This window comes from Salarias fasciatus, chromosome 5 (assembly GCF_902148845.1).
Source record: "Salarias fasciatus chromosome 5, fSalaFa1.1, whole genome shotgun sequence".
In the NCBI taxonomy this organism is placed as follows: domain Eukaryota; kingdom Metazoa; phylum Chordata; class Actinopteri; order Blenniiformes; family Blenniidae; genus Salarias; species Salarias fasciatus.
Genome location: NC_043749.1, coordinates 27,619,957 through 27,630,853, shown reverse-complemented (window position 1 = coordinate 27,630,853; position 10,897 = coordinate 27,619,957). Strand labels below are relative to the sequence as shown.

At 43.4% G+C, this 10,897-nt stretch overlaps 1 protein-coding gene across 2 annotated transcripts; it reads left to right on the top strand.

Moving 5' to 3' along the window:
• The first annotated feature begins 5,294 nt into the window (after positions 1–5,294).
• On the top strand, positions 5,295–10,277 carry LOC115388594 (5-aminolevulinate synthase, nonspecific, mitochondrial-like). Of its 2 annotated transcripts, none has more exons than XM_030091787.1 (11): positions 5,295–5,455; positions 6,544–6,796; positions 6,920–7,102; positions 7,187–7,315; positions 7,512–7,731; positions 8,144–8,328; positions 8,424–8,603; positions 8,690–8,854; positions 9,295–9,563; positions 9,657–9,819; positions 9,949–10,277. In XM_030091787.1, the coding sequence occupies exons 2-11, from the start codon at positions 6,574–6,576 to the stop codon at positions 10,107–10,109; spliced, it is 1,878 nt and encodes a 625-aa protein (XP_029947647.1). In that variant the 5' UTR covers positions 5,295–5,455; positions 6,544–6,573; the 3' UTR covers positions 10,110–10,277. The 2 variants fall into 2 exon arrangements, with proteins under 2 accessions (XP_029947647.1, XP_029947646.1); XM_030091786.1 differs by having other exon boundaries at positions 6,541–6,796.
• Positions 10,278–10,897: the final 620 nt, after the last annotated feature.

Below are 10,897 nucleotides of genomic sequence, written 5' to 3'. Positions count from 1 at the left end.
TCATTTTGCCTTGGTAGTGATGGCGGTCAAAGAAAAGCGTTGTTTGTTGAGATGGTAGTGGGTGTTGCTGGTGTGGAGAGCAGAAGTGTTCACATGATACCCGATGATCCTCACACAACCCAGTCTCCCCACCTGGATAATCACCAAAAAGAACGATCAGCTTTCTTACAGTGGGCATAATTTTAATCTTATAAGGTTTAAATATTCATGGTAACACAATGAAAATCAACGATTAATGTCTGACTTCCAGCAGACTTTGTTCAAGAAGTCAGCAGAGGGCAGCAGAACACAAGAAAAGCAAACAAGCACATTTTAGCTTAGGGGTCATAACCTTTAAACTTAAACTTTGCAGAAAATAATGAAAGTGAGACTAATGACTAAATAAATACATAATAATAATAAATAAATAATAACTAAAGAAAGACTAATTAAAGTGTCAATTTTTCCTGAAAACCAAAATACAAATTGCAATATACAGTGAAATGTCCAAAAATCTTCTTCTGCGGCTGTTGAATTGTGCATGTTTTTTGAAACTCGCCCTGGCAGTGTGTCTTTGAGGCTGGTTGTTCCAGCAGTAAGGAAGCTATTCTTCTCCAGCAGCATCACTGACATCTCAGCTCACTGTGTGCATGGATAGGGACTTTCTCAGTAACAGACTGCAGCTTGTCAGGATGGGAGGCCGCACATCCTCCACCTTCATCCTGAACAAAGGGATACCACAGGGATGTGTCCTCAGCCCCCTCCTGTACTCCCTCTTCACCCACGACTGCATTCCCATCCTCTCCACCAACACCATCGTCAAGTTCGCCGATGACACCATTGTTGTGGGACTCATTGCAGACAGCGACGAGACGGCCTCCAGGGAGGAGATCCAGCTTCTGGTACTGTGGTGTCACAATAACAATCTAGACCTGAACACCAGCAGAACCAAGGAACTGATTGTGGATTTTAGGAGAACTATGGAGCACTCAGCCCTCTGCATCAATGGAGAGGAAGTAGAGACGGTGCAGAGCTTCAGATTCCCTGGTTAGCACATCACGGCTGACCTCACCTGGGCTGTTAACACTTCCTGCCAGGTGGGGAAGGCACAACAGAGACTTGACTTCCTCAAGAAGCTGAAGCAGGCTCGCCTGACCAACAACTGCTCATCCACTTCTACAGAGCCACCATCGAGAGCCTCCTGTCGTACTGCTGCACAGCATCTGTACAGCGGTGGACAGAAGCAGAAGGAACCTTCAGTCAGGGCAGCCGAGAAGACCATCGGGACCGCACTACCCCCCTCCCCCAATGCCTCCAACATTGCAGGGGAACCCACACACCCAGGCCACCTCCTGTTCTCCCCTCTCCCCTCAAGAAAAAGATACCAGACTATTAAGTGCCACACAAACAGACTCAGAAACAGCTTCTACCCCCAAGCTGTGAAAGCCATTTCCCCACCACCACCCCTCTCCCAGCCTGTTTATCCTACTAACAATTAATGCATCAGATTCAATGCTTTCAGTTAGAAAAAGATCAACCGTGAATATCTGCAGCACATTATTTCATCATTCACACATTACGGGCCTCTTTGGGGCAGCCTGGGTTGAAGAGAAGTTATTTCATTTTGATAATGAATGAGATTTTTTAACCTCTCACATAAACACACTGCAAAACATTTGCCCTACAGAAGCATGAGTGACCTGCAAATCATGATAGACATGACATAAGGTGTCCTCACTGAGGACAAGTCCTTCATCCAGGAGCTAATTTAGTACACTTTTAATGTGACAAACTAGAGCTGTTGTTTCTTGGCTGGTAAAATCAACAAATTTATTTTGGAAGTTATACAGAAAATTAATTTTCTTCAAATAAGGAGTATCATTGATTGGGATTAGTGTGTGTTATGGGTTTTAATCCTTCGTAATCATGTTCACCTTCAGACCCAGTTAAGTTATATAAATGCCTATTTTTGGACTTCTCTACAGTACAAATATGTGTACAAAGTTGACTTCTTCATGGACAGATTTTCTGTATGTGCCTCTTTTTTAACACCAGGGGTCACTTGAACACACAAAATTTCATCAAAGCTTGAAGTCCAAACAAGCTGAAGAGTTCTTTATGTCAGTACTTTCATCCATAAATATCATCTTAAAGCATAACCCTGACAGAGACATGCTGCAGAAGAGATGGTGGGACCTTCTATGTCTTTCTGCTCAAGAGTGTCAGTCGAGGTTACAAGTAATATTCCCGAGGAAAGACTTGTTTCTTGGCCAGACAGTAATAAGACCTGAAGAGTTTGTAATCACAACACAAAAGAAAAGTAATAAGTTAATAATGGGGCAGGATTGATTGAAAAGAACTGGGAGAGTTGTGTTCTTACAGAAATGGTTAATCGCTCTGTGTCATGTTTTCAGTCATGTCAGGTCAGGTCTCTGGTTTCATGCCCTTGATCGTCTCCTTGAGTTAGAAAGGTTCCGTAATCAGAACAATGTCAGCTACGTTTTGTAAAGTATAAATAGCCAGTGAAGGCCTTTATTTCAACACCATACAAAGTTAAAAATGATAGTTAATAAAGTAAGGAATACCAAACACACCACTGTAGGTAAACTTTATGAATTTTTATTTAAGTATGTAATTGTACTCGTATCTACACAGTGTAATATAATTTACAAATGTGACTATGCCCACAATATTAATCATTCTGATTTGTGTGATCATTTTGTCATTTTGTTTATTCCTAACAATGCAAATCTATAGCTATTCATTAAACAGATTACTGTAGTTTAACCAATTACAATTTCTTCTTTGTCTTCAAAATGTGTTTCAGAAACAGACATTTTACTAATGTTAAATCAGTCTTATGTCTACTATTGAATAATGTGGCTTAGAGGTCAGTAATAGTTGAAGTAGTTTTCTGTTTCTGTCTATCTAACAATCTATCTATTTGTACACACATACACACATGTATAAGCCAGGTGAAATACATATACACAAAATAATCTCCTTCCAAGTTTACACCCACTCATCTAGAAAAACTTTAATTCAAAATGTCTAAATCGCAGCAGGAAGAATCAACTGTTTATGATTTACCAGTATTACATTTTACAGCAGCAGTAAGGCTTCACTGCACAGCCTCAGTACTGGTTCCACCTCCAGGGCTCCTCTGGCCTCCTCTCACTCTTTTCTCTGCCTCCTTCACTACTTCCATTGCTCTTCTCTGATGTCTTCCTCACCTCTTTTCTCTTTTCCTCAGCACACCAGACCTGAGGATGGACCCTCATCAGCTCCTCTGCTCTGTTTAAACTCATCCATCCTGGTCCAGTTCAACACCCATATTCTCAAAGAAAGTGCATAAACAGAGAGTTTTCTTTTCACAAGTTTTGGATCACGTTACAAAGCGCTTCTCATCAGAAGTTTGAAGCTTACAAACAATCCTCTTTTCTTTCCTCGTTCATCTCAGACTGAGCAGGATTACTGTTTCTCGTCGTCAGAATGATGTGTGAATTACATAAAGATATTAAAAGGAATTACAGGATTTCTCAACCTTCTTGGGAAGTATACAGAAAATATATTCCACATATCTGAATCAGTGCTTCCCTGATCCTGTGATTGCTTTAAATCTCCAAATGTGTTGATGAGCTTATAACTGTGTCTTAATTTGCTTAAAGTTTTTAATATTTAATTAATTGTTTTGTATTGTTTTTTTTTTCAATCAATGCAGGAACAGCCAGTAGAATCTTTCAGTATCACCATATAGGATATTATAGTTTTGTGAGTTAAATTTCAAGCATTTAATTGGATGATCAGTGAATATCTTGGCTCTGTGACTGTATATTCAGTTTTGTTTCTCATGGCATGCTTTTGGAGAATGGAGAATTTGTATTTTCCCATATTTCAACACAGTAGTTGAGGTATAAGGAACATTAGTGGGTGCGTAATAATATATGAATAACCTTTGGGAATGTACACTAGAGAAACAGGTTACTGGAGGAGGATGAGTGTTTGATGATTCATAGTTTAAACAAGCATTGTCAACAACTGAAGAACATACAAAGATTCAGGAAGTAGGAAACCAAACAGGACCAACAATAAAAAAGGTCAGAAAATGAAAACAAAAACATTTATCATCATAATAACAATGGCAAAGATAACACTGCAATAATAATTTAATTGTATTTATTTATCCTTCATTTAACCAGAAAAAGAAAACTGACTGAGATCGAGAGCTCTTTTACAAGGGTAACCTGGCCAAGAGGTTCATAACACCAACTTCCACCAGCTGGTTTTATTTGAAAACCAACAAATTTAAGAGTATACATCAGTTAAAAATGATAACACTCAGATTCAGACTAATTATTATATTATATTATATTATATATTATTATAATTATTATTTTATATGTAAAAAATGAGAATATTATACAGAATTGAAAGAAATTAAGCCTAAATGTGAGGGACAGAAAAGAAACCCAAGGGAGGTTACTCATCAAGACACATTACTAAAATGAATATGAAGATAAAAAAGGATCAAGCAATAACAAGAGGAGAAGGAGTTAATAAAAAAAAAAAAGCAATCACAACACGGCAGCTTAGAGTGGATTTGTTGACTAAAGATAACTCAATCATTTTGTCCAAAAGGTCAATGTGCTACACATGTACAGCTCCATTACTTCCTGAAGTTCACACAGCACCTTTATTTCCTGTGTTTCATGATAGGATGAACTGATTAATCCAGGTGTTTCTGACCTCATTAAATGGCCAGACACACCTGGATTAATCAGTTCATCCTATCATGAAACACAGGAAATAAATGTGTTGTCTGAACTTCAGGAAGTAATGGAGCTGTGCATAAGGAAATTAATTTAAATAACTTGCCCATAGAATCCCAGAGTTGATGAAAAGTTTATGCTTGCTGCTTTGGAGGTGGGAAAAGTGGTAAATGAAAGTCTTTAGGATTGGGTAGGAATGAATATCTGGTGATAAGTGGAAATATCAGTGAAATGTGTCTTGAAGGTTTGTCTAACTTTTCACTGTATTTACTTTCCTTTTATGTCTTTATCACCTTTTGCTTCTGAGCCATGCTATGAATTTGCCTTTGCCTTTTGGCCAAGGTGGGGGCACATCTTATTTCGTGTCTATTAGTCGTTATCGCACTGACCGGATATCGCATGTGCCGCGGACTGACTTCACATCGCGTGACAGCTCATGAAGACGCGGACTCGCGCGGACTGAGCTGACCCTTGACGTCATCTCGTGAAGTCTCGCGAGAGTTCAGCGTGCCGTGTGTCATATAAGCGCCGGGCTCGTCCTCGTCCTCTCCGTTCGTCCTCAGTGCAGGATAACGACGCGACGCGCTGCTCGTCTCCGCACACAACACCCGAAAAGAGGGATTTCACCATCAAAACTCATCTCAGGTTTTCGTCTCCGCGACTCATCCAGACCCTTTCGCCTTCGGAAAGACATTATTTTCAAATCGGTGAGTGTCATCTTCACCGAGCATCTTCCACTCCTGTTAGCACGGATGCTAATGCTAGGGCCGGCAAAAAAGTGGCCTGGGAAGGTAAAAAAAAAAGATAAATATTTAGATTTATTGGAATAGGTTATTATTTTGTAATAGTAACGTTATAATTAACAGTGAATGCAGTCAAGTCGTGACCTCTTGTCAAACTGAGCTAACAGCTCGGAGATGAAGCGGCTGAAAGCAGCTTAAAATGTTGAGCTTTTAACCGCAAGCTGTCAAAAAGGCTCAAGTCAACGTGCTTCTATATTTATTCTACACATGGTTTTGTTTACGTTAATTCTGCTTCCTCTAGATATTTTAGTGGAGTAAATTCTGATTTTGATAACATTTACTATTAAGTAACGCGCCTTGATCACCACGCGACCATAATCCTTATATAACATTAGTAAATATGGACTTGGTCATGTGCAACATGGCTTTTTTTTTAATTAGGTGAGAGGTTGAGAGTATTTACTTTATCGAGGAATTCATGAACGTGATACAAGCGTGGGCAGATCATGTCACGGAAATTTGGTGAATGTGGTTGACCACACCTACAAAATAAAAGTTTAATCAGAGACGTGATTGCCTTGTAGATTGATGAAAATATCCGAGTAACCAACTTTTGAAACCATTTTATAATAGGTGTTACATTTTATTTTAAGTAAAATTCCCAATAATATGCTTTCATGCCCACATGTGGATTGTTTAAATGTGCCCAGAACAGTTCAATTGAATAAAAAAAAATCAAATTGAAAGATATGAAGAGGTTTTTTTAGACGATAATGTCTTTAAAACATCACCTCAAGCCACTATTACTGCCACATGTCTTCTATTGTCACTCACTGTTCCTCTTCTTTAAATCCATTAAATATTTGTAATAGATTAATATTAAGATTTTTTTTGTTTGCAACAACATTAAAGGTACAACTTAATCAGCAAATGTCTTTTTATTACTCTCTAGTTGTCCAGTCGGCACTGTAGGTTTTTGGTAACACAGAAAAAGCCTTATCTGACCACTGTGTGTTTAACTGAAATTTTTTATTTTTTTTTTCCAACAGAAGTTTGGACAATCATCATTACCACTGCTGACTATGGATGTGATAGTGCGTCGCTGTCCTTTCCTGGCCCGTGTGCCTCAGGCCTTCTTGCAGCAGCCCAAAAAGTCTCTGGTGGCGTACGCGCAGCGATGCCCCATCATGATGGAGCTGGCAGCCAAGCCCATGGCCCCATCAATGGCACGGGCACTCTGCTCCTCCTCCTCCTCCTCTTCGTCCTCTCACCAGACAACCGAGGACATCATGTCCCCCACTGAAGGTGAGACTCAACACGTTTGTAAATTTTTTTTTTAACATAAAAGTTGGAATAAATCCTATAAATGAATTCCAGTGCATTTGACATGTTGAAACAACTGATAATATTGTTTTTGTCCTCCTGTAGCTCCTAACCAGAAGGTGGAGTCCAAGCTGCCAGTTGGGCACCCTCTGCCTCCTCAGGGCCAAGCAGTGGCCTCCAAATGCCCCTTCCTGGCTGCAGAAATGGGCCAGAAGAACAGCGGCGTGGTCCGTCAGGTTGGCATGGAGTTCCAGGAGGACGTGCAGGAGGTCCGCACTGTCCAGAAAGGTGGGATTCATTAAATATCTGCCACAGTTTTCCACATTGTTTTTATATTTTCATACTAATGTGTTTTTGCCTGACCGTTTACAGAAGTGCTGAAACAGCCACCCATGGCCAGCGCCCCCAAAGCAGAGGAGAAACCTAGTTTGATCAAGACGCTCCTGAAGCAGCAGCCGAAGAGAGTCACTCACTTGCTGCAGGACAACCTGCACGGAAGAAGTAGGTCTTCATTAGCAGTGTCGTGTGTGTGTGTGTGTGTGTGTGTTTGTTTTTTAAATGTAAACTAGGTATCTGAGTTAGTTTAGACCTCAGAAATGGACTGAGTCTGTTCCGTTGAAAAGTTGCTCCATTCATTACATAACTGCCACAACGGTGAGTCGCGTTAAGCAAGTGTCGTCTTCCTGTTCTGCAACAGTGTCCCACTTCCAGTACGATAAGTTTTTCGAGAAGAAGATCGAAGAGAAGAAGAGCGACCACACATACCGCGTGTTTAAAACGGTGAATCGGCTCGCCAGCGACTTTCCGATGGCCGACGACTTCACCGGCTCTCTGGATGAGAAGAGGGAGGTCTCCGTTTGGTGCAGCAACGACTACCTGGGCATGAGCCGACACCCTCGGGTCGTGCAGTCCATAATGTGAGTGACAGGAGGTGTTTACTACATTCATTCTCTGTCGGGGCATTCTGGGTTCAGTATATTCTTTTCCCCATCTGCTCACTTCACTGATTGTTTTTGACCTTTAACTCAGCAAGAGCTGAGCATAACCTGACACCCATGGGTGATCCAGGTGATTGTTTGTGTGGGAGTGCAGGGTTACCAAGCCCTAGTTAACACCTAAGCTCATTTGTCTCTGGAAGGTGTGTTTCCTTTATGTATTTTTTTACTCAGCCTGTTTGAGCTTGCCCACACTCGTCCCTCAGCTGTAACACCGCCCTCAGCTTCCTCAAACATTCCTGATTTTATTCTTTTATTTTGTGGTATCGCCTCTTTTTCATACTCTCATCATATTGTTCAATATTATTAACTCGATCTGCCCTTGTGTTTCCAGAGACAACATTAAAAAGCACGGTTCAGGAGCCGGAGGCACCAGGAACATCTCTGGAACCAGCAAGTTCCACGTGGAGCTGGAGCACGAACTGGCCGACCTGCACAAGAAGGACGCGGCGCTGCTGTTCAGCTCCTGCTTCGTCGCTAATGACTCCACCCTCTTCACTCTGGCCAAGATGCTGCCAGGTAAACAAAACGTACCGAACTAAGCAAGACAAGCGGCTCCACTGCAGAAGTTTCCTCGATCTCACCTGCCTCCTTTCTCCGCTGACTGATTCCAGGTTGTGAGATCTACTCCGACGCTGGCAACCACGCCTCAATGATCCAGGGGATCAGGAACAGCGGCGCCAAGAAGTTTATTTTCCGTCACAATGACGTGGCTCACCTCCGAGAGCTGCTGGGAAAGGGAGACCCCACAAAGCCTAAGATCGTGGCCTTCGAGACGGTTCACTCCATGGACGGTCGGTTTGAACTCTGTCTTTAATGCAGATTTGGACTCGTCTTCTTCCAGTTTGCAGTGAATTAAACAGCAGCTGTGCTGAAACAGGTGCCGTGTGTCCACTGGAGGAGATGTGCGACGTGGCCCACGAGTTCGGTGCCATCACCTTCGTGGACGAGGTGCACGCCGTGGGTCTGTACGGCGCCAGAGGCGGGGGCATCGGAGACCGGGACGGCATCATGCACAAGATGGACATCATCTCAGGGACTCTAGGTAAGAAACGAATCTCTGGCGGCATGCTGGGACTGTTGGCTCATGTGAAAACGTGAAGACGGGCGGCCGGCTGCGGCGAGACGCGCCACATTGCCGTATTTTCCATTTCAGACAAATCCTTCCAGGTGTCGTGACTCTTTTAGACCATGTTTTGCTGTTGCGCTGAGGATCAGGCCTCAGCTGTGTCACCCAATACGCCGGAGGGCTGAAAGAAGCTGGAGCAGCTCTGCTGTTGCTAGGCGACCGTAGGCTCTCGCAGCGCTCTTATTGAATTACTCTTGTCGCTGTCAAGCTGAGCGAACAATTATTTCTGACTCGCAGCTCTGCAGCTCCCGTACAGCGGCCATTTCAGTCAGACCTGTTTGGTCTTCTGTTGACAGTGTTCGGATGTTTCCCAGTAGATAACAGGTTTTTTTGTTTGTTTGTTTTTTCCCCCCCAGGCAAGGCCTTTGGGTGTGTCGGCGGCTACATCGCCAGTACCTCATACCTGGTGGACACGGTGCGCTCCTACGCCGCCGGCTTCATCTTCACCACCTCGCTGCCTCCGATGCTGCTGGCCGGAGCCCGGCAGTCCATCCAGGTCCTGAAGGACGAGGAGGGCCGGGCGCTGAGGCGGAAACACCAGCGCAACGTCAAGCTGCTGCGGCAGATGCTGATGGACTCGGGCCTGCCGGTCGTTCACTGCCCCAGCCACATCATCCCCGTCCGGGTGAGAGCACGTCTCGGTCGCATGGTTTCATTCAAACCGGCGCTTCTTCCTCTTCCTCCAGCTCTCATCACGTCTGTGTTTGGTTATTTTTAGGTGTCGAACGCCGAGAAAAACACGGAGGTGTGCGACCTCATGATGAGCCGCCACAACATCTACGTGCAGGCCATCAACTACCCCACTGTAGCGAGAGGAGAGGAGCTGCTGCGGATCGCTCCCACCCCTCACCACACCCCCGAGATGATGAAATACTTTGTTGGTAAGCGAGCGTTGATGATGATGATGATGATGATGATAGTGCTTAATGGGCATCGTGTTGGAACAGTCTTGACGTTGTTCTTGCGCCGGTATGAAAGTGACCCTCCTTCTCTCCGTTCGCCCTCCCCAGAGAGGCTGGTGCACACCTGGAAGGAGGTGGGCCTCCCTCTGAAGCCCCACTCGTCCGCAGAGTGCACCTTCTGCCAGCAGCCGCTGCACTTCGAGGTGATGAGCGAGCGGGAAAAGTCTTACTTCAGCGGCCTGAGCCACCCGATCTCCGCCCGCGCGTAGCGACGCTCAGCATCGCCGGCCGCCGATGGCACATACACACTTAACCCCCATTCCTCTATCACTGTCATAGAATGTATTAACTATCTTTGATAAGTCCACACAAACATTATTTAAAATTATCTATGTCCAGATGTTCTATATGCTCCAAATAAAATGTGTTATAAAGACGTTTGTGTCGGTCTGCTCTGTATCAAACAGCTGATTCACATTATTAGATTATTACTGACATCTAAGTTTTAATTTCACTGCATGCCGACAGGAAGTCGACTCCACTCTCAGCCTTCTAGGAGGCGGGGCGGGGGGGGGGGGGGGGGGGGGGGGGGGGGGGGGGGGGGTCAGCGGAATGTAAAGCAGAGCTTCCACTTCTCAAGTAATGAAAATGAAACGATTAAACTGACACTGTACACATCTGAGTCACTATGAAGTAAATCTTGGTCGGATTATCCAAATAAAGATGTTATGTTTTGAAGCTACAGGAGAACTGAGCACAACTGTGGAGAACAGAGACAGAAGTCAGTTCTGTTTTACTTTATAGCAGAATTACCTGTTGATGAAAAACTTTTTATCTTTCTCATAAACCTTTTACCTAAAGTTCAAATTCAGTATATAAAAATATAATTATTCATTTACTTCACTGTGAGCCACCAAAACTGCAAGGTAACAACTATCTGTTCTGCCAGACTCCATATAGCAAATAATAGTGTAAAAACGGCCAACAAACTCACTCATTTTGACCATTTTAAATGTTGTAAAGCTGATCATAACGAGGCAATATTACATGCACCATG

What these genes read in the sequence shown, in the direction of transcription:
- LOC115388594 (XM_030091787.1), top strand. Translation starts at nt 6,574, where the DNA reads ATGGATGTGATAGTGCGTCGCTGTCCTTTCCTGGCCCGTGTGCCTCAG. An exon ending in CATCATGTCCCCCACTGAAG is followed by an intron (nt 6,797 to 6,919) that starts GTGAGACTCAAC and finishes GTCCTCCTGTAG; the next exon opens with CTCCTAACCAGAAGGTGGAG. An exon ending in GGACAACCTGCACGGAAGAA is followed by an intron (nt 7,316 to 7,511) that starts GTAGGTCTTCAT and finishes GTTCTGCAACAG; the next exon opens with TGTCCCACTTCCAGTACGAT.